The 19410-nt window shown below is 48.9% G+C and overlaps 1 protein-coding gene across 1 annotated transcript in view; it reads right to left on the bottom strand.

The window, feature by feature from the left end:
• Positions 1-11867, bottom strand: part of BRWD3 (bromodomain and WD repeat domain containing 3) — a 48300-nt gene extending 36433 nt beyond the window's left edge. Inside the window, exons 1-6 of the mRNA XM_017817438.1 lie at positions 11792-11867; positions 11624-11682; positions 11469-11498; positions 11146-11205; positions 3096-3246; positions 968-1066 (exon numbers count right to left, since the gene is read on the bottom strand). Coding sequence (XP_017672927.1) covers positions 968-1066; positions 3096-3246; positions 11146-11205; positions 11469-11498; positions 11624-11682; positions 11792-11828 — 436 coding nt within the window. The 5' untranslated portion in view covers positions 11829-11867. The remainder of the gene's footprint in view (positions 1-967; positions 1067-3095; positions 3247-11145; positions 11206-11468; positions 11499-11623; positions 11683-11791) is intronic.
• Positions 11868-19410: the final 7543 nt, after the last annotated feature.

The raw sequence follows: 19410 nt of genomic DNA, 5'->3' as shown, positions 1-19410 counted from the left end.
AACACACAATCTGATGAAAGAACTGATCCAAGAATCCATACAGAAATACAGCTGTAGAAGTTGTGTGCTATAAATCTCCAATCTAGGTTATTAGTAATCCATCAGCAGTAAAGTAACTGCAGAACCAGCCTAAAATAACAAATACAAAGATATGGTAAAAAAACCAGAAAATTGCCATCACCATCCCTATGCCTCCAAAAGAAGGGATTCCCTGACAAACCAGCAAAACATTTGCACAAACAGAGATAAAATACTCCAAGAAGAACCAAACCAAGATTTACATTTATGCCCGCAAGAACCAAACTTGTTTGCTATAAAAATAGTTAACCAAAGTTCAGACCATACAAGGAAAACACTTCAGTTTAAATAAAACAGAGCAGCTCTGTGATGAGATGTCAGCTGAGAGCCCACATATTTTTACACAAGTTCTTTATCTGTGTGGACAACTGAGTCTGAAGTAACACAAATGTTGCTTTGGTGATTATTTCCTTTTAGGAGAGGGATGTTGCAAGCAGTCTGTTTTCTGTCATAATCAAACTAAATGGAATTCTTGAGTCAAAAAAAGCTCCCTGGGAGCCAGACACTTTGTTCTGGCTAAGATTCCTCTGATGATTCCATGATTCCATGCTCCTGTGGCCATGCCTAGCCAATCTTATAAACATATGTATATATTATGTAGGGGTATCATAAAAAGATACTCAAACCTGTTGCCCTCCAAACAAGTTGATGTGCAAAGCTTTGCAAAACATGCCTACACACACTGTGGAAGATCCAAGCCTGAATAACACAAAAATCATTCTACTTTCAGGGAGAAATCTATTTTAGATTAATTCACAGCGAAATGTTAAAAACCACATTAATGCAAACCCATAGTAGTGTTTCAGCCAGTGAGTGCAACTTTCAGCAGGACAGGAATAAATATACAGAGGGGAGAAAAACCCACCACCTTATGCAGTTCCAAACTCACCCACGTTTGGTGGCTTCCCGTAGTTCACGGGGAGTTCTGGGGGTCGGCCCCTGTGCAGAGCTGCAAAGGCAGAGCCTTTCCATAGCGTGTGTCTGAAGTCTGCACCACAAAGAGGACAGAAATCATCAGTAAATGAAATAATCAGGAGATCAAGCACCGCTCCCAGCACCCCAGAATAAGATCTGCCCTGTTAAACATTTTGCCAGAGACCTAACACTTAAAGCTACTCTGATTTCTAGCTCCTAAGCAATATCGCTGCAAATGATTTCAACTTCTTTTTGGTTAATTTGGGTGGGCAGTGAGTCTAAATTGATGGAAAGGAAAAGAATTTAAAAAGTGAGTGCATTTTGTATTGAGGCAGGCCTGAGCTTTGCCATGTTTTGAGTCCTGCAATCCCAACACTGAAAGCACCTCTGCTTAGGAACTGTACATTTGAGAATACACACACACACATTTGCTCCCTGAAAGTGGAAAAGTGAGGTTTTTTCCAATAAATCTGTTTTCCTGCAATTGGTGGCAACATGCCCTCCTTTCAGATTGTCCTCTGCACCCCAACCCCCCCAAAAAATCATTGTTTTAAAGTGAAGACTGCTTTCTTTAAAGACTCTCCAGCTCTCTGCTGCCAACTGGCCTTGGAGAGCCTCCTCTCTAGAACAATAGTGATTTTTCTGAGTGCCTCAAAAATCAGACCTGGATTTCTTCCATTTCTGGCCATCTGGAAGGAGAGAAATGAGCTTCCACGGGGAGCAAGTAGTGAAACAGAAGGACAGTGCCACAGGTTGGTGGGTCTGTGTAGCACCATGTACATCTCTGGACATCAAGTGCACGAGCTCAGGGGACTCAGAGACCCCTGAGAGCACCTGCTGATTAAACCCCAAACTGCAGCCCAGAGTATTAAATGATACTCATTAAAAACAGAGAACTCAAGACTTCCCAAAATAGATCAATCCACCTCAGAAGTTCTGTCTCCCTGCATAAATAAAAATGTTTATTTTCTCTCCATGTTTTGCTGCTGTTTTCTGCAAACTGAGTGTGAAATGAAGGAATGTTTCTCTGCAAACCTGAAATTCTCCACCCAATTACATCAAAGCACAGGCAAAACAAGACTCAGTCCCAAAACTCTGGGTGTTTGCAAACAGCACAGCCCTCCAGGAGACATCCAATGGATCAGCAGAATTCCACAGCCCTTGTTAGCATCAGTGTGACTTCACAGGATGCAGGGAATTAAGTGCTCAATGCCACCAAAACAGGAAGGTCCTGCTGTCCCATCCCTCCTCCTCTGCCAGGATGATGCTCCTGTGTCACCTCCAGCCCTCTGATCCTTTTCCACCAACTCATTTAATTCACTGCAACAAATTTTGCAACATTTCAGCTCTCTGAATCAGCACATCACAGGATCCAGGAAGTTCTGGCTCCTCCAGGGAGGAAGTGTCAGGGGCATGGAGTGAGGAGGGAAGGGAGGAATCACTCTCCAATAGCAGATGGCTCTCAGATCTGTTTAGTTTTAACACAAAACCGCTCTGAGGATCATTCTCTCGAGCAGAGCAATTTTTCAAAGGGAATAGGACTGTTCATGAAAGGATTGGGAGCTTTCAAATTAACTCTAAGCAAGGGCAAGCAGGAATTGTCACTGAAGAATCAGCCTCACCTTCTCCCACGCCCTAAATGCTGCCCCCAAATCCCACCTTGCCCTGTGTCTGCACAGCCAGGGAATCAAATCATGGAAGAAATAAGGCTCAAAAATTGCCCAGCAAAACACATCGACTGCTGGGTGATTTTAGACACTGGTGTGTGCAAATGTATATGAAAAAATGGCATTTTTCAGATGGATCAAACCCCTCATCCAGTTCACATCATTTACACAACCACCAGTCCAACACACTGGGGAAAGGGGGCAGGGAAAGCAAGTAACAAGATCAGACAAGAACTCCTTAAAATGGCGCTTTCAACCCCAGAAAATATATCCAACAGGGCCAGCAACAACTGCATTTTAGCAACAAGAAAGCTGGCAAGCATAGGGGACAAAGCAGAGCTCATCAAACACACAGACAGCACAACATGAATCGAAACAAAAGGGTTTTTTGATCATCAAAACGGGATTCAAGCACAAATCAGTGGAGATTCTTACCTTTTGCTGCTCTCAGGAGAGACTGGCGCCCGACACCCAGCAAAGTCTGCACCCCTAAAACACTCTGGGGGATTTCCTTGTCTAAGAGGGGTCCAAGCCTCTCACAGATCCTAAGAAGATAATCCGGAGGGATGTGTGCATTGACAGCCACCTAAACACAGGAACAACGCAGACGTTGGAAAACTGGTTCATTCTTCCTTCTCCTGGTATTTCTTTGTCTCATATTCAAGCGTAAAGTTACTGAAATCAAGTCTAAAAACCCCTCCAAAATTAATTATACAAATGTTAAAGTGATGTGGAGCGTTGAAAGTCAGACCAGAAATTCCAGGTTCGAGTGATTTAATTGTAATTTAGGATATCCCTTAATAACAAACAGAGTCCTTGAAACTCTGAGTTCCCAGTGCAGTGCTCTGCTCAAACAACTTTTTTTTAAACCCCTTTTACCCTCCAGTTCATTTTTTCCCATTTCTTGCTTAGCTGAAACACACTTATGCTGACATTACTGTATGAAGCACATGTGCTAAAACCTAAAAACTTTAAATCTTACCCTAAAGACCCTAAACATCACCCTAAAAGCAATACCCAGTCTCCAGCTCCTGGGAATAGGTATGTTTAAGACCCACATGTGTAGGCTCCAAATTTGTCACATTGAGAAAACGTTCTTGTTTTCTCCTTTCTTTTCTACTGAGAGACAATGTTTTTTCCAAGAGTCTGTTATCCAGAATGTCCTGCACTTGCCTGACTTTCATATTTACTAACTGGCAGGAAAAACTCCCCATCAGGGCTCATTTAGCTCCTTCACTGCAGGACACACAAGTAAATCCACCTTCTTTTATGGATCAACAGCATCCTGCCTTCCCAGATCCCAAGGACATGCCCAGTTCCCACCCCACACACCAGAGGGAGCGGCAGGAATCGGGAAGGAGGAAAAGGTGTGTAGTTCACTCAGCCCTGCTGCCAAAACATTGTTCACTCAACTGTGTCATCAAACAGATTATTAGCACATGGCAGTGGGAATTTTTTCATTCCAATTGGGCAACAGCAGTGGAGCTACAGGACACAACACGGCCAGGCAGGGGGTGGATAATGTCACCACCTGCACTATGAGCAGGGTCACCACCATCCCATAAATCAGATTTTAACAAAAAAGAAAAAAGGGAAGGTTTTTCTAACAATATGTACAAATTATCATTTAACTAAGGCCAACTAAAAACTCTTCCAATGTGACTGAAACTCCTGGAGAAAATCAGGCTTCTCTCTCCACACACCCTTCAGTCACTGCAGGTTAAAGGATCATCCCTGGCCTCTCAGTGGAAACAGGAGGATTGTCCCTGTGCAGGGAAGAGAAACCTGATGGCTGCATTCACATGTTCCCATTCCATAACTTTTCATCCTGTGAGTGTCAAGGAATGACCCCATGAATGCTCTCCTGCTCTGACAGGTTCCTCCAGCCATTGTAACTTCTTTTTCCTCAAAGAGGAGTTCCAAAATTCACCTTCTCAATATAATGCAGCCAATGAAGTTCAGTGTATGAGCATGAATTGCCTTTCATTGTAAATGACAGGATATAACAGAAGTCAAAATGAGATGAAAGGATTATCCCAAACTTTCGTATTTGCCTCTTTTTCTTACTCATTCCTGAAATTTTCTAAATGTGTTAATGCTACAAAATATTTTATTACCCTCCACCAGCCTCCCTTCAAAGTGTAGGGGATCTGAAAGGGTCTGGAACAAGGGAAGTCTCAAAGAGAAAATCTGCAGTTTAGTAACATCTGAGTATGAAATCCTCATTTACATCTCTGATAACCAGTAACAACCTTCCCAGTCACCAGCTGCCAACATACAGCAATATATCAAGCTTAAGATTAAAAGATTAAAAGGAGTAACCAGCCCAGAAGTGTGAAATTTTACTTCCAGGATAAAAATAAACCAGATCATACCACTCTCTCTGGAAATACAACGTTTCACATAACATTCCAACCCATTCTCCCAGTGCAACATGGCAAACACCTCTTTTCACCCCAAAGCTGGTCTGGGAGTATCATCAACATTCCATGTTAAGACAAGCAAATATCCCACTGCAGAGACAGAGCACAAGTTACTCCAAGAGCAGTCCTGACTAACTCCAACATGGAAAAGGACTTTGTGTTTAAGGATGAAGCCACAGTTTTACAGGGAACAGCAAAGAGGGAACGTGGGCACTGGGGCTGGGACAATGTTCCCAGAGGAGGGGTGGCTGGAGCAGCCTCATGGAGCACAGGGCAGTTGTCTGCACATGCCCTGTGGGAATTTCCCTGGGATATCCAGAGGTTGAGCAGCTCAGGATACCAGACCTCTGTTTGATCATTGCCCAGACCAGAAAGGCTGGCAAATCCACCATGGAACCACAGTTAAAGGGGCACACGTGAGCTGCTGAAGCTTCTACATTTTAGTGTAGTTTTATTGGACTGTAAACTTTCCTAAGGAATATTTAATGTGGAGCACATTGCCCACACCAGGCACGTGCCACAGTGACCATTCCCTCTTCTCTGCATTTGCAATCCAAACCATGCCACACCACAGAGAAGGCTCTGTCACACTCCTTTCCCTGCACAATTCCATGTTTCTACAAGCCAGAACAGCCCAAATAAGTGGTGCTTAAGCTGAGCATTATTACTGTTGTTACTACCAAACAGCTCCAAAGGCAGGCAGCAAAACCAGCAAATTCTCCTGGAGACTTTTTTCCATAAGAACTTCCAGATAAAATGCTTAAATCACAGCCCAGAGCTAAACAAGCTGTGGTTTTCAGGTTTCCAAAAGGACTTGAAACAAAAATCCTTCCTTTCACCTCTGCGTGAGAAGCTGTAAATGGATTTTAAGTACTTTTCTAAAACACGAAGCTGCAAACATCCAGTTGAGAAAACCAGTCTCCCAGGTCAGATTTCCCTTAAAAGAAGGATAGAAAAAAGCAAAGGTATAACCACATCTCTTAGTGTGTGCTTGTCCAAACCCAACATGGCAAAATTAGACAACAGCAAGGATATTATCGGCTCCTCAAATATATTAGAAAATATTTTTAGAATGTATGAAAATATTTTGGAAGATAATTAGAAAAGTGGAAAAAATTAAAAATTAGTAATACAGGCCCAAACCATGCATGTTTAAATAATGCAGAAGAGCTGAAAATGTGCTAAGTGAGAACAAATACTGCACCTTGGGATAAATTATAAAGACAAAATGTTTTGTTGCCTGAAGATGTGAAAAACTCTATAAATAAAGTTAAAACGTGAGAGCACAAGAATGCCACAGTACCATGGAAGAGTTCACTGACACAGTAACCACACAGTTATAATGGATCTAAGAATGAAGAATTGAGTAAAGCAAATCCATTCTTTATAAAAGAACTCCTCTTTTTAAAAAAAGTCTCCCAGTCCTGACTGCTTGAGTCAGGCTGCAGAGAAGTTGCTACAGTGACAAGCAGAGGAAAAGAACTGTAAGTGAAGTCATGTCAGGGCTGGGAGAAATTCAACCCCCAAACCTGTTCGTGCTTCTGTGGTTGGAAGCATCAAAGTGTCACCTCAGAGACCATGAGCAAGGTGTCCTGTGATTCCTGTCTGGACACCCCTCTCAGGCACAGGGTGGGATTTTGGGGTGTCCTGTGCAGGGTCAGGAGTTGGACTTGATCATCCTCGTGGGTCCATTCCAACTCAGGATATTCCATGACTACAATTCTATGACTGCTGACAATATCTCCTCCAAGGAAGGTTTCAACAAACAGGAAACAAAAAAGACTCTTTGTGATGACTACTTAGGATGTCTGTCTTCCCAGAAGTGGGAACCAGGGAGCTCGGAATCATCTCTTTTGGGAAGCCCAGTGAAACATCTCTTCCCAGGACAGATCTGAGGCAGGAGGTGCAGACTGAAGGGGGGCAGCAACGTGGCCCTTCAGAGGCTCCTCCGCCCCATCCCTCGTGGGCAGGCCCAGCTGGGCCTCAGCAACACATTTCTATCCTCCAGGTAGTCCTACAACACTTTTCTCATTTGGAAAATAACCATCAATTAAGAATCAATTGACAACTGTATCAAAAAGCAGAGGAGGAGGCCGAGAGACCCAGGGCAGCTGAGCAAGCAGGAAATTACGACCTCAAAGAGGGAATCTCAGCAGAAGGAATCTCAGACACTGGACCTGCACATGATGCCAACAATATGCAAATTGACGTGGATTTAAAAAGCCTTTACCCACTTGGTTCCCCAGAGAGAACAGGTTGGAACGACCACGTTACCACACGACATATTCCTGAGGTGACAAAACTGTAACATCTCTTCTCTGCTAATGCTGGGATTGGCAGGATCTATAAATACAAGCACCTCAGACTCAGGGCTAGTTTTAAATCAATGCAGATGGGCAAGGCAGCAACTCAGAGCCAAATCCCATAAGCTGTTCCATACCAGCACAGCCGTTCATGGATGCAAATTCCCCACTGTCCAACAACAGCTGATTTTCTGTTTTGCCTGAAATTACACATATTTCAGCACAAAGACCAAAACAGGCTGAGCCAGAAGACACAGCCCATCAGAAAGTTCTTAAAAGCAGAGCAGAGCCAGTCACCTTTATCAGGAATAAACAAAGATAATGTGGAACAGCAGGTCACTGGAGACTGCACTGATAATCGGAGTCGTTCAGCCTGACTCATCTGTACAGCAGCTGAGTCCTCATCGAGGGCTGCTGCTCATTTAAAATCACAGCACTAATTACCTGCAAGTTGGACACGCTTCAGGCCAGGCTGGATGGGGCTGGAGCAACCTGGTCTGGTGGAAGGTGCCTCTGCCCATGCCAAGGGTGAACCGAGATGGGCCTTAAGGTGCCTTCCAACCCAAACCAGTCTGGGGTTCTACGATTCTGTGACCCTGCCCTTTACAAACACATCTCATGTCTCAAGACCACCAGCAGCCAAAAACAGAGTAAAACCACTCTGGAGCACCCCTGGACGATTCAGCTGGAGGAGACTGAGGGGAGACTCATGGGGCTCTGCAGCTCCTCCCGAAGGACAGCTCCGATCTCTGCTCTGTGTGACAGTGACAGGACTCGAGGGAGTGGCTGGAGCTGAGTCAGGGGAGGTTTAGGGTGGATCTCAGGAAAAGGTCCTTCCCCCAGAGGGTGGTTGGGCACTGAACAGGCTCCCCAGGGCAGTGGTCTCCGCCCCAAGGCTGCCAGAGCTCCAGGAGGGTTTGGACAACGCTCTCAAGGACAGGGGGAGATTGTTGAGGTGTCTGTGCAGGGCCAGGAGTTGGGCTGGATGATCCTTGGGAGTCCCTTCCAGCTCAGGATATTCTGTGATTACCTAGACAGGTAGCCACATGTGGCACACAGAAAGTGCTCCAATGTGCAAATAAGCAGGAAAGACAAAGTGAACACAAATGCATGTGAACTTGTATCCTCTGTGTGGTTTCGCTCACTAAGTACAATTCTTATTAGTGTGTCTTAAATTACTCTTCTGTCTTGTGGCACCTGTCATTTGCAGTAAAATATTAACTTTAAAGAAAAAAGAAACAAAGAAATCTCAGAAAGAGTTTTCAGATCCTGACTAAAAACTCGAGTGAAGTGGGAGTAAACGTTCCTTAGATAAAAACCACCCAGTAGGCACTGGGTTGTTACATCCTTATCATTTCCAAAAACCCAGAAGCAATAACAACACACTCAGTGGCCACGATTGGCATATTTTCTGAAAAACACCACTGCTGACCTGAACAGCCACACTGAGAATGCAAAACAAAGCTGAAACAGCAGAACCAGAAATACTCTGTAATAATACTGAGCAAACAAACAAACAAATCAGACTTGTCCGGGTTGTCAACTCTCATCACTTCAATTACCTCAGGCCTGCCTGACCAGAGGAGTTGCAACACCCAGCTGAGATTGTAAATAATTTTGGTTTTCTGTCTTTAAGGTTCAAAAAGGAGAAATAGGTAGAAAAAAAAACCTTTGGCACCAATTGCGGGTAACTAAAATTTAATTTTGGTTCATTACGCGCCTGAGATAATTAAAATGAAGGTCGGAGAGATCTGTGTCCTTCACAACCCTGGCTCTGTCCTGAACATTCAGACATCCAGTCAGCCCTGAAGTCGAGGAGTTTGGGTTAATAAAACAATCATATGCAGCCAAAGGTCCAAATTCCAAACACATCAGACCCTAAGCACAGAGAGGGGGAAAAGCCTTCCTTCAATATCCTCAGCTCTCTGAGGATTAACAGAGAGAAGCTCAGCTCATCCCACCTGGCATCAGCCTGTCTCACTGTAATGATTCATTTATAATCCCATTCCTTCCTGTAAATCATGAGAAACAGTTAAATAATATCAGAGAAAAAGGCAAACCAAAAGGATTGGTTAGTGTTGATTAGTTTAAGACAGAGGAAAAAAATCTTAGGACTTAATATTGATAATTTTAAACAGAAAAAAGCAATTTTCCATGAACTCCAAAACTCACTCCAAAATGGTTTGTCTCCCATTTCTGAAGTTTTAAAGAAAAGTACATGGTTTCAAGATGTAATATACACACAAAAAAAAAAGTGTTAAGGTTTTAAAGCTTTTCTATCTATGAATGAAAGGAAAAAAATGTATATGTTAAAAGACCAGTATGTCTGACACCAGACTTTACACTGGCACTGCCAATATTCCTCTTGGATCCTGGGTGCAGTCACAAGCTAAACCTGAGACAGCCCATAGCTAGATTTCAGATTCTCTGGGAAGAGAGAATCAGAATTTATTGAATGCAGCACTTACGTCTGCTCACTCAATTTACAGTCCCAGAATTATCCACCAGAGGTGCGATGAAGCACAACTTCCCTGGAATTCTGAACATGCCTTGGAAAGGGAAAGGCAGTGGGTCCAAATGTGGACACGAGGAGCTCTCCTGTCTGCACCTGAGCTCCTACAACGTTGCTAAAGTGGGAAACCACGTCTTGAGCAAGGTACAGAGGGGTTTGAGCAACAGCCACGAGCAAATCCCACACCCCCACTGCTCCGTGGGAGAGGCCGGGCCGTGTTTCCCATTCCTTCCCGGTGAGGTGACGGTGCTGATCACAGGTACCAGTGCTGTAAGAGCTACCGGGAAGTTCACAGCATTCCAACTGCAAAGCGCCGCACGGCATCACCCAAAGCTCCCAGAAACGACACCAAGGCCGTTCGGACCCTTTGGAAACGCACTGGAAGGATTCGGGTTTGTCACTTCCACAGTGACACACCCCGGGAGGGGCGCAGGGACACGGGCCGCCCCCGGCCCTGCCGAGGGGCCTGACCTTCCTCAATGACACACATCCATACGTTTATATCTCAGCAAAACCCGCCGCTCCGTTTATTTCACCGGCATTAACCAGGCACAACACCCCCGTCCCCGACCCCCCCCCTTCCCCGCCTCACAGCAGGCCCGACCGCCGCGCTGAGCGGCGGCTTTCGCGCAGGCCGCCGCAGGCCGGGAATCCCTGACCCAGCCCGGCGGCACGTCCGGCACGTCCCCCCGCGGGGCTGCGGGGCCCGGGCGGAGCCCAGCGCGGTGCGGGGCAGCCCCGCGGGCCCGGCGCGGCCCCGGCCGCGGGTGCGGGGGCTCCGGGGGGACCCGCGCCCCGCGCCCCCCGCCCCGCCGCGGCGCCGCCGCAGCCAATCAGCCGCCGCCTCACATCGCGGGGCAGCGCTCCGCGCGCTGTAAGGCGCGGCGCCATTGGCTGCGGCGGGCCCCGGAGCGTGCCCTCGGATAACCCCCGGCCCCACAATGGAGCCGGGCCGGGGGCGCTGCGGGCGGAACGGGGAGGTCTCACCGGGTACCCCCGGCCCCGCGGAGCCCACACGGCCTCCCCTGCGCTCCGCTCCGCACTCCCGGCCCGCCGCGGCCTCGGCGGGGCGCAGTCCGCAGCGCCGTGGGGGACACGCACACACACACACACGCACACACATACGCGGGGAGGGGGGGAGGGGGGGGGGGGGGGGGGGGGGGGGGGGGGGGGGGGGGGGGGGGGGGGGGGGGGGGGGGGGGGGGGGGGGAAGTTGCCGGGAAAGTCGGGAGTGAAAGTTGTCTCACCAGGTCCTCGAAGCTCCGGCGGTGCTCCTTGCCCTGCCAGTCCAGGCGCCGCGGGATCAGCTGCGGGAGGGACACGGGGCCGGGGGCGGCCGTCAGACCCCAGCGACCCCTCCCGGGGGAGCCCCCGCCGGGGCCCGTCCGCTCCCCCCCGGGAGGACCCCCCCCGGGCAGGAGCCCCCTGGCCCTGCCCCGGCCCCGCCGCGGGGCCCCCGCGCTCCCCGCCGGGTGTCCCGGGCGGAGATGGGCTGGGTTAGACGGGGCAGGGCAACCCCGACCCCCCCGTCCCGAGGGCTTCCCCCGTCCCGCCGGGGCCGGCGCCTCACCTGGTGCTCCTCCAGCTCCTCCACCAGCACCTGGGGACAGACGGACACACAGACACACACACACAAAGGACGTGAGCCGGGCGCCCGCAGCGCAGCGGCTCCGCCGCCCCGTCCCGTCCCGTGGCCACCCGCCCGGCCCGGCCGGCTCCGCTCACCTGGGCGGATTTCTTGCAGGGTCCGGACTGCAGGAACCGCGCGATCAGGTAGTAGAGCTCTGCGGAGGGGCGGGGGAGAGGGCGTTAGACACGGTTAGAGCGGGGGGTGGCGGAGGTTGCGGGGGGGGACGGACGCGGAGCGCAGCCCCCGCCGCCAGCGATACCCACCGGCTTCCAGCTGGGTCGGGGCGGCCGCCGCCGCCATCCTCCTCGGGAGGGGGGGAGGGGAGGTGGCGGATGGCGGCCCGGGGCACGGCGCTCCTAGAGCGGGCGCGGCCGCATGCCGGCGCGGCGGGGCGGGCGCGGGGCGCGGGTCCCGGTGCGGGTGCGGGCGCGGGTCCCGCCCGGGCTCATCGCGGCTCCCTCCGCGCACCGAGCGCCGCCGGCACCGCCCGCACCGCCCCCGCCCGCCGACGGGGGGCGCGCGCGGCTCCGCCGGGCGGGACGGGCGGGCAGGAAGGGCGGCGCCGGCACGGGGCGGGCGTCGCTTCCGGCCCCGGAGGAGGAGGAGGAGGAAGAAAAAGACGAAGAAGAAGAAGAAGACGGAGTGGAAGTGCCCGGTCCTGCGCCCAGGGTGGGCGCGGGGGCTCTGAGCGCCGGCACGGCGGGAGCGCTGAGCTGGGGTGTGCCCGAGGGGGGCACAGCCGCCGTTATGAGGGGAACGCTCGCGGACTCGGCCCTCGCGGCCTTCAGGGCCTCAGCGCTCCCGGCCCTGGTCCTCCCGGCCTCGGGGCTCCCGGTCCCGGCCGTCACGGCTCCAGCCCTTCCAGCCCTCATGGCTCAAGCCCTCACGGCTCCGGCCTTCAGGGCCTTACCGCCTCAGGGCTCTCGGCACCGGCCCTCAGGGCCCTTCTAGCCCTCCCTGTCTCGGCCCTCCTGGCTCCAGCCCTCCCGGCCTCAGATCTCACAGCCCCTGTGCTTCCAGCCCTCCCGGCCTTCCCGGCCCTGCTGCTTCCCACCTCAGATTTCCAGGGCCTCAGTGTGACCTCCTCCTGCCCACCATCGCCTGAGAAATGGAGCCCCACCGTGGTCCCGAAAACGAGCAGTTTTATTTAAACGAGAACGCAGGGATCCAGGAATCTGATACATCCTGTCATGGGTAGGGGCACAGAGCCCGTCGATGTGTTCTGGAGGGGGGACACTGCACGGGAGGGAGGTGACAGCCCTCACTGGCTCCTGGTAAACAAGGCCTGGATGTGAGGAAAGGTCTCAGGTTTGGGTGGCCTTAGTAGCCAGATTAAAAGTGTTTGCTCCCAGTGACCAGGAAATGAAAATAAGATGGATATGGCACCCCTGCTCCCCAAGGAACAAAGGGTTTGGTGTCACTGTAGAGAGTTTTAATGGAAATAAATATTTTTCTATGGGAAGTGTCCTGTCAGAGCTCAAGAATTCTGTGTCACTTCAGCAATAAGTTGCTAAAAGATGAAGTGCATTGACAGCATTCCTCAGTGTAAAGTTGTGTTTTGTCACCACAAGTACCTGACATTTGGTGTTGGGACTCCAGAGCCTTGGCAGTCTAAAAACCACTGTCATCATAGGGGATAACAAATGACAACCATCCTCATGCCTGGAATACCAGGAGCTGAATCACTGCAGATCGATGCTGTGGAAACATTAGGAATAAATCCAGTTTGAGCTTATATTTAGAGCAGCTGCTCAGGACTGGGCCTGCTGTGAAGCGCTGGCTCAGAGTTCCCTGCTGTGCAGTCCTTCCTGTTGGCAGCTCCTCGGATGCTTCCAGGCACCCATCCAGTCTCTGGAGAAGGATTTGGGAATTTGACATTGAGCTGCTCCACATCATTCACCTGCACTCACCTGCTCTTCATCCACTGGGGAAATTGTTTTGTGCCAGGAGCTTGGAATAACTGGGTGGTGTGTAGATCCCATTTCTTCTTCATCCTCCAGAGTTCTTGAGCTGCCAGTGACAGTTCATAAAATCATAGAATGGTTTGGGTTGGAAGGGACCTTAAAGATTAAACAGCCCCCCCCTGCCATGGGCAGGGACACTTTCCACTAGCCCAGGTTACTCCAAGGCCTGTCCAACCTGGCCTTGGACACTTCCAGGGATTCAGGGGCAGCCACAGCTTCTCTGGGCAACCTGTGCCGGGGCCTCCCCACCCTCACAGGGAAGAATTCCTTCACAATATCCCATCTAAATTTACCCTCCTTCAGCTTAAAGCCATTCCCCCTCATCCTGCTGCTCCAGAGCCTTGTAAAAACTCTCTTTCCACCTTTCTTACAGGCTCCAAAAAATTACTCTTGGAGTTTCTCAGGGCACGTTCATCGCTCAGCTCATCAGTAGCAGACACGAGGTGCCCCCTCACCAACTGCAAGTTCCAGTGGCTTCCCAGTAGTAACAGCTTTCCCACCTTCCGAGCAGGACCCTGGAGCCTCTGGGGCTGCAGCACGGAGCTTCCTGGGAGAGAGACAGTGTGAAACTGCAGCTCCCAGAATAAATGCCAGCCAAGAAAAGCACACACTGATGCCACTCTGGGGAGGTAATGCTTCTCCCACCTGCCTTCAGAGCCCAGAACTGCAAGCTCATCTTTTTATGCATGATAGGAAGGCACAGGAAAAAACAGGGATGATGTTTTATAATGTGTCCTAGAGGTATGAATCCATTTTCCTGAGCTGAATAAAATTCCACGTCAGGGGAAAAAAAAGCCCCACAAATACTGCACAGCACCGTGTCCTGGTGCATTCTGGTGCTGACATTCCCTAATATATCCCTGCTCAGGTGAGACCCCACCTGCAGTGCTGCCTCCAGCTCTGGGGTCCTTGTTTTCCAGTGCAGGAAGGACAAGGTGTCCAGAGGAGACACCAAGATGATCGGAGGGCTGGAGCACCTCTGCTCTGAGGAAAGGCTGGGAGATTTGGGATTGTTCAGCCTGGGGAAGGGAAGGCTCCGGAGAGACATAATTGTGGCCTTCCAGTACCTGAAGGGAGCCTACAGGAAAGGTGGAGAGGGAATATTTACAACATCCTGGAGTGACAGAGAAGGGGGAATGGATTCCCACCGCCAGAGGGCAGGGTTAGATGGGATATTGGGAAGGAATTCTCCCCTGTGAGGGTGGGGAGGCCCTGGCACAGGTTGCCCAGAGAAGCTGTGGCTGCCCCTGAATCCCTGGAAGTGTCCAAGGCCAGGTTGGACAGGGCTTGGAGCAACCTGGGCTAGTGGAAGGTGTCCCTGCCCATGGCAGGGGTGGGACTGGATGAGCTTTAAGGTCCTTCCAACCCAAACCATTCTATGATTTTATGATTCTGTATTTACTTAGGAATGTGGCATTTCTTTAGGAATGTGGCATGTTTCCTTGGCACCTTTTGGTGCCTTACTGAGTCTCTCCACTCATGATTTGCTTTTATGTGAGCGTGGGGGTGGCACAGGTGAAGCTGCAGCACCGCCAGGCAGGATTGTTCCATTGGGGCCCAGCAGGGGCTGATGGGGATTTTAAGCAGTAACTAAAATGGGCTCTCAAAAGCCCGGGATAGAAAATGCTCCCAGCATAAGCTCATCCGTGCTTTGCTTATGTCCTTCCCGCAGCATTCCAGCTGGAAGCCTGGCCACGTGCTCTTTGCTTAATGCCTGTAAATCCACAGCCGTGCTCCGCGTTGCTCCTCATCGCGGCTCAGATGGATTCATGGATCGGGAGGAAAGGAGAGCATTAGGAATGTCCCAGGTGTGTCCTGTATGTGCTGCAGAGCACAGGGGTGCAAGTACCTGCACGGGGGGCAGGCACAACCAGCAGCCCTCGTTCCCAAACAGCCCTTGTGGAACTTCCCTCGGCCCTGCTGGCACGGCCGTGCCTGTGCTGTGCTGCTCTGCAGTCACTCCCGAGCCTCTTCCCAACGTTCCCGGCTCTCTGGCAGCTCAGCTTCCTCCCCTTGCCATTCTCCCAGTTGCTTTATTACTCCCTAAGCGTGCTACAAGCTCTGTGGTCGATACCTCTTCCCACCTGTCCCGGGTTTTCCCCTGCAGGAGTCCTGTCTGCTGAGTAATGCCCGTCCTGTCATTCCCCAGGAGCTCCATTTCCCCGGCACACGCGGATCTTGCATCTCCGTGACTCATCTCTTTCCGGATCCTCTGCATCCAAGCAGCAGCATGCTGGGGGTGATAGTAAATCTCGGAGTGAAGGCAGGATTTTATGGATGTGCTGATTCATCTTTCCTGGGAGCAGAGCTCTGTTATGTAAATGCCAACAGCAGCCGTGGCAGAGAGGAGGGAGAAGGGACTAATGAGCCAGAGAAGGATTCAGGAGCAGAAATGCTTTAAGGATTGGAACAGTTTCCTTCCATACTGTTCTTTAAATAAATAGAAATTGAAGTTTTTAAGGGATTTTAGGAGTAGGAAGTAACACTCAAATACCCATCACTTCACCCCGTCTGGTGTTGTAGAAAGGTTTACTCCGAGTTGTAGCTGAGAGGAAACACAATCCTCTGTTAAATTTGATTATGAAATTAAATGAACTTCCCCAAGGTCAGCTTGGAACACCAGGTAAAGGTGTCTCTCTCATATTTTATTTATGGTTTAGTGTCCTGATGAGTCAAATCCTGACCTCTGCTTTAACAGTGGAAACATGATTGTGGTTTGTCACAGCCAGAAATGTACATTTACAAATAAAAAAACCCCAAAGTTTAGAGTGGAATTGTGCAGGTGTGGTGGGTTGTACCTGGATTGTACCTTTCCAATAAATGTAGCTGGGGATGCACATATCTGAATCCAGCTGCATTTAAACACTGGAACGAATTAAGCATTTTCAGCTTTTTTCTTTTTTTTAATATTTTCCATGGACATTTTATAGAATATCCTGAGTTGGAAGGGACCCACAAGGATTTCTATCCTGCTCATCTTGGGCTTTTCATATGGAGCTAAATTTAATTTAATTAAATTAAATCCAAAGTTTTGTTTAGCTGATAAAAAAAACCCAAGAGGTGTTTAGAAGGAATTTAGGAGTTGGTGCCTTGTGCTGCACAATTGTGAGCAAATAGGGACATTGAGAAGTCATTGCTTTAAGATCTCTAAATACAGCAAACTCAGATTTTGGTATCATAGTTATTTATTCTAATAAATATATGAGGTGCAAAATAATTAGCACTAATTACAGTTGCTGGAGTGCAGGGCTCCTGTGTGCAAACCCACATCCTGTTTTGCAGGACAAAGATCCCAACTCCTGCTTCTTCCTGGGGGTTTTCTCCCTCAGTGAGAGCTGTAAATAATAACTAAATAGCTGTTAGATATTATACGAGATGTGCTCTAGGTTTTCTGCTGGTTTTAATAATTTAGTATTTCATTTCCCTGCCGCATCATTCCAATCATTCCTCTAGATGGTGCCCGATATCCAAGAGTTGGGTGTAACATTATCCTGTAGGAAAGGCGATGGAGGAACAGCCAGGACGCCGCTCGCCTTTGTTTCGGAATTCTGTCACGTAATAGTTCATCTCCTTGATAAATTACTTGTTCTGCACGCTGTAAATATGATGTTTCTTCCTTTTGAGAATCCTAAAATCCACTCACCAGAGGTTAAATTCCACGCGCCTGCAGCGGTGTCCTCCCGTGCTCCGGGGACGGATCCGTATCTCCTGTTCCTTATGGCAGCCATTAGTGCGAGCTGGGAGCAGCTGGATGCTCTGCACAGCCCTGCTGCAGCCGGGGGGGTTAACCTGCCTGCTTTGCAAAGAAATTCAACTTCTGACTGTTATTTACACGTTCTCCTTGTCTCTGCTTTACACAGAAATGCACAATTTCAGTTACGGATAGAACGCCCAGGGAAAGGGGTGGCTCTGTGTCCCTGTGTGCTCAGGGCTCTGCCAGGGGAGACCAGGGGAATAAAGTCAGTGTCGGGTCCATCCTCGGCATCTCAGAATTCCAATTTTGTCCCTCCAAAGTGCCTGGAACCCCCCAGGTTTTACAGCAGGAAAATTACTTTGCTGGTTGTAAGTGATAAAGTATGTTTTGTTCTTGTTGGTATTACTATTGCAGTCAGCACATCCCTGTCTAAGGGATTCTAACCCATATCCCCAGGATCCCCTGGCTGGGATCAAGCTCCCTGCTCCCAGCCTTTTCCAGCTTCTCCTGAGGTGCCCGTGGCAGCTGCCAGGTCGGGGGGCTCCTCCACAGGGGTCTGGTCCCAAAAATACCAGCTGGTATCTCCTGCTGGGCTGACTCAGCAACTTCAACTCATGGTAAATATTTTAAAATAAGCCTTTCATGTTTGGTTTGTGATTTTTGTCAGTTTTAGAGCCAAACCCTGCATCTTTGACTTCTTCTGGAAGTGTGAGCACTCTCTCTGAACGTGCAAATTTTACTGGAACTCCCCCAGCCAAGTATATAATTTTAGTAAAATTACATCCCTGTGTATCCCATACCCTTTCTTCCTTAAGTTTTGAGGATTTTTATGTTTTAATTATATTTTTCATTTTACAAAAACATGAGAAATATTGGGAAGGGGCACACCAGGGTTAGTTAAAAATGCTGCTTTTATTGAAATAAAAAGTTTTAAACCAGTTTGATGTATTTATTGTATTTATTAATATCCCTAACATGCAGACATTGTAAATAAGCTCATTAATACTCTTTAAATGCAGTCTCATAAAACTAAATATCAATTACTGCATGAGGTGATAGATTAGAAAGCTGTGCTAAGTTTTCCCAAAAGGAATGTGAGTTTATGATGATCCTTCTAAGGCACGAATCATGGAATCCCAGGATGGGATTTTGGAACATTTCTCAAAGTGCTGTCCCATACAGGAATTTTCTTCCCATTATTTTCATTTATTCCGTTGAAAGCCACTTCTGGTGATTCGAGTTTAAGGTGATTTCTCCCTCTTAGCCTTCATTAAGAAAGGCTTTAACATGGAAGCCTCCATAAATTCCTCTGTGGAAAAGAGACTCCGGTTTTTCATTTAGTTCTTGCACTTCCATCATTTACTGGACATATACATTCCCCTGTGGCCTTCCAGCTTTGTATCGCTGGGAAAAGTCTTTCCCCCAATATCCTGAGTTCAGATTTCAGAATCTCTTTTTTATTTTTGGCCATAAATTGCTGGGGTTTGAGGCATAACCTGCTAGAATATGTTTTCTGTCCTCTCCATTTGGAGAGGATTTGAACTCTTGGAAGGCCCCTTTAAAGCTTTTTTTGATAGAAGGACTAATTTAATTGAACCTCTGGTGAAGTGGTTTCCAACACCTGCAAGTTCTTGCCTTGTTGGCTTTTTCCCTTTCATTTCTTTTACACCAATAAAAGAGCTTTCATTTAGAGTTTGGGGAGTCCCCAAGTTCTGTGGGTTTAGTTTCTGATAGGACCTCTGAGGCCATAGGTGGGAGATGAAGCTCATGGGTGCCATAAAATCAGAATTGTGTCCTTGGTCCTTATTTCCCTGAGGTGTTTAGTTGTTATCCCTGGCTTATAATAAGTGTGGAATGCAATTGCACAGACTGTAGGGGTGGAAAAAGGCATCTCTTGGTATTCTCCACATTATCCTTGGAGTCTTAAAGGTCCTACCTTTTCCTGTTGAGGATTCTCTTCTCTCCATGTGTTTCCTGCTGTCTCTCTGGACACTTTTCCCTCCCCTGTTCCTGTGGCCATCAGTAGATCTGAGTCTCTCCAAATATTTCCCTTTCTTTGCTCCTTCCTCCTCTTTGGTGACTGAATTTGTTACAGGTAACACCTTTCAGACCTTGAACTTTCCTCTAAACCCTCCTTCCCATCCTGACTTTGCTGCAGCCTGTGGACTATTCCAGCCCCCCATTCCCTTGTATTTGGATTTTTTGTCCTTGCTGATTCCTGAGA

Source organism: Lepidothrix coronata, unplaced genomic scaffold, assembly GCF_001604755.1.
Source record: "Lepidothrix coronata isolate B3197 unplaced genomic scaffold, Lepidothrix_coronata-1.0 Scaffold2, whole genome shotgun sequence".
NCBI lineage: Eukaryota > Metazoa > Chordata > Aves > Passeriformes > Pipridae > Lepidothrix > Lepidothrix coronata.
This window is presented reverse-complemented; position numbering and strand designations above follow the sequence as displayed.